General features: G+C 32.9%; 1 protein-coding gene across 1 annotated transcript in view; it reads right to left on the bottom strand.

Annotated features, from left to right (window-relative positions):
- Positions 1-882, bottom strand: part of LOC116003659 (ERBB-3 BINDING PROTEIN 1-like) — a 3,731-nt gene that overhangs the window by 2,148 nt on the left and 701 nt on the right. Inside the window, exons 3-4 of the mRNA XM_031243561.1 lie at positions 537-621; positions 304-453 (exon numbers count right to left, since the gene is read on the bottom strand). Of these exons, the coding sequence (XP_031099421.1) occupies positions 304-453; positions 537-621 (235 nt within the window). The remainder of the gene's footprint in view (positions 1-303; positions 454-536; positions 622-882) is intronic.

Genomic DNA, 882 nt, shown 5'->3' with positions numbered 1-882 from the left:
CCCCATATCACTGCAAAAAAAAAAAAAAAAAAAAAAAAAAAAGTGCAAGAAATCACTACCACAACAATGAAAAGATAAAAATGAAAGTAAACTACAAAGCACTGCTTCGAGCAAGAATAGACGGGGCATAAATGTTAGTTTTGGATAGTGTTGAGCTCTCTTCATTTCCAGCTCACCACCAAAACTTAAAGATATCACACCAAACAAGCATTTTGGATTTCTTATTTAAATTCGGAATTCAGAACCAATTAACCAAGCCCCTCCACGGAAAAACTTATAAATTGGCTTAAAATGAGTACTTACATCTTCACCATATCGCCTTCTTCCAAAACCGTTGCATCATTAGACAACGGAGAGAAATGGCAAACGATATTGTTAACCGAAATGCAGGTTGGAAAAGCAACACCCCTCTCGATCTTCTTCTTTACGTTCTTGTACATATTCCCAGTTTGTCTATATCACAACCAACTCGATCAATTACTCACCAACACACATTCCACCAAAATCTATGAAACAACAAAGAGAAATAACCATACTCTCGGATAAAGACATCGCCTTTCTCACAAATATCAACTACCCTGGCATTCGGTTTACATTGAGACACCACCAATTCCAGAGCCTCTGCAAATTGAAACACCAGTTTTCAAAAAAAAACTAAAACTTCAAAAATTTGAACACACAACATTTAAAATCGGTCCCCAAAATCCAATTTCAGCAATCAAACATTCAAAAGACAACATTTTTTTCCTCGAAAAATGCTCATTTCTTCCACCCACATCGTAGTTTCGTAGTGTGTATGAATGCATATATATATATATATATATATATATATATATATATATATATATATATATATATATATATATATATATATATATATAT

This window comes from Ipomoea triloba, chromosome 14 (assembly GCF_003576645.1).
Source record: "Ipomoea triloba cultivar NCNSP0323 chromosome 14, ASM357664v1".
Classification (NCBI taxonomy): Eukaryota; Viridiplantae; Streptophyta; class Magnoliopsida; order Solanales; family Convolvulaceae; genus Ipomoea; species Ipomoea triloba.
This window is presented reverse-complemented; position numbering and strand designations above follow the sequence as displayed.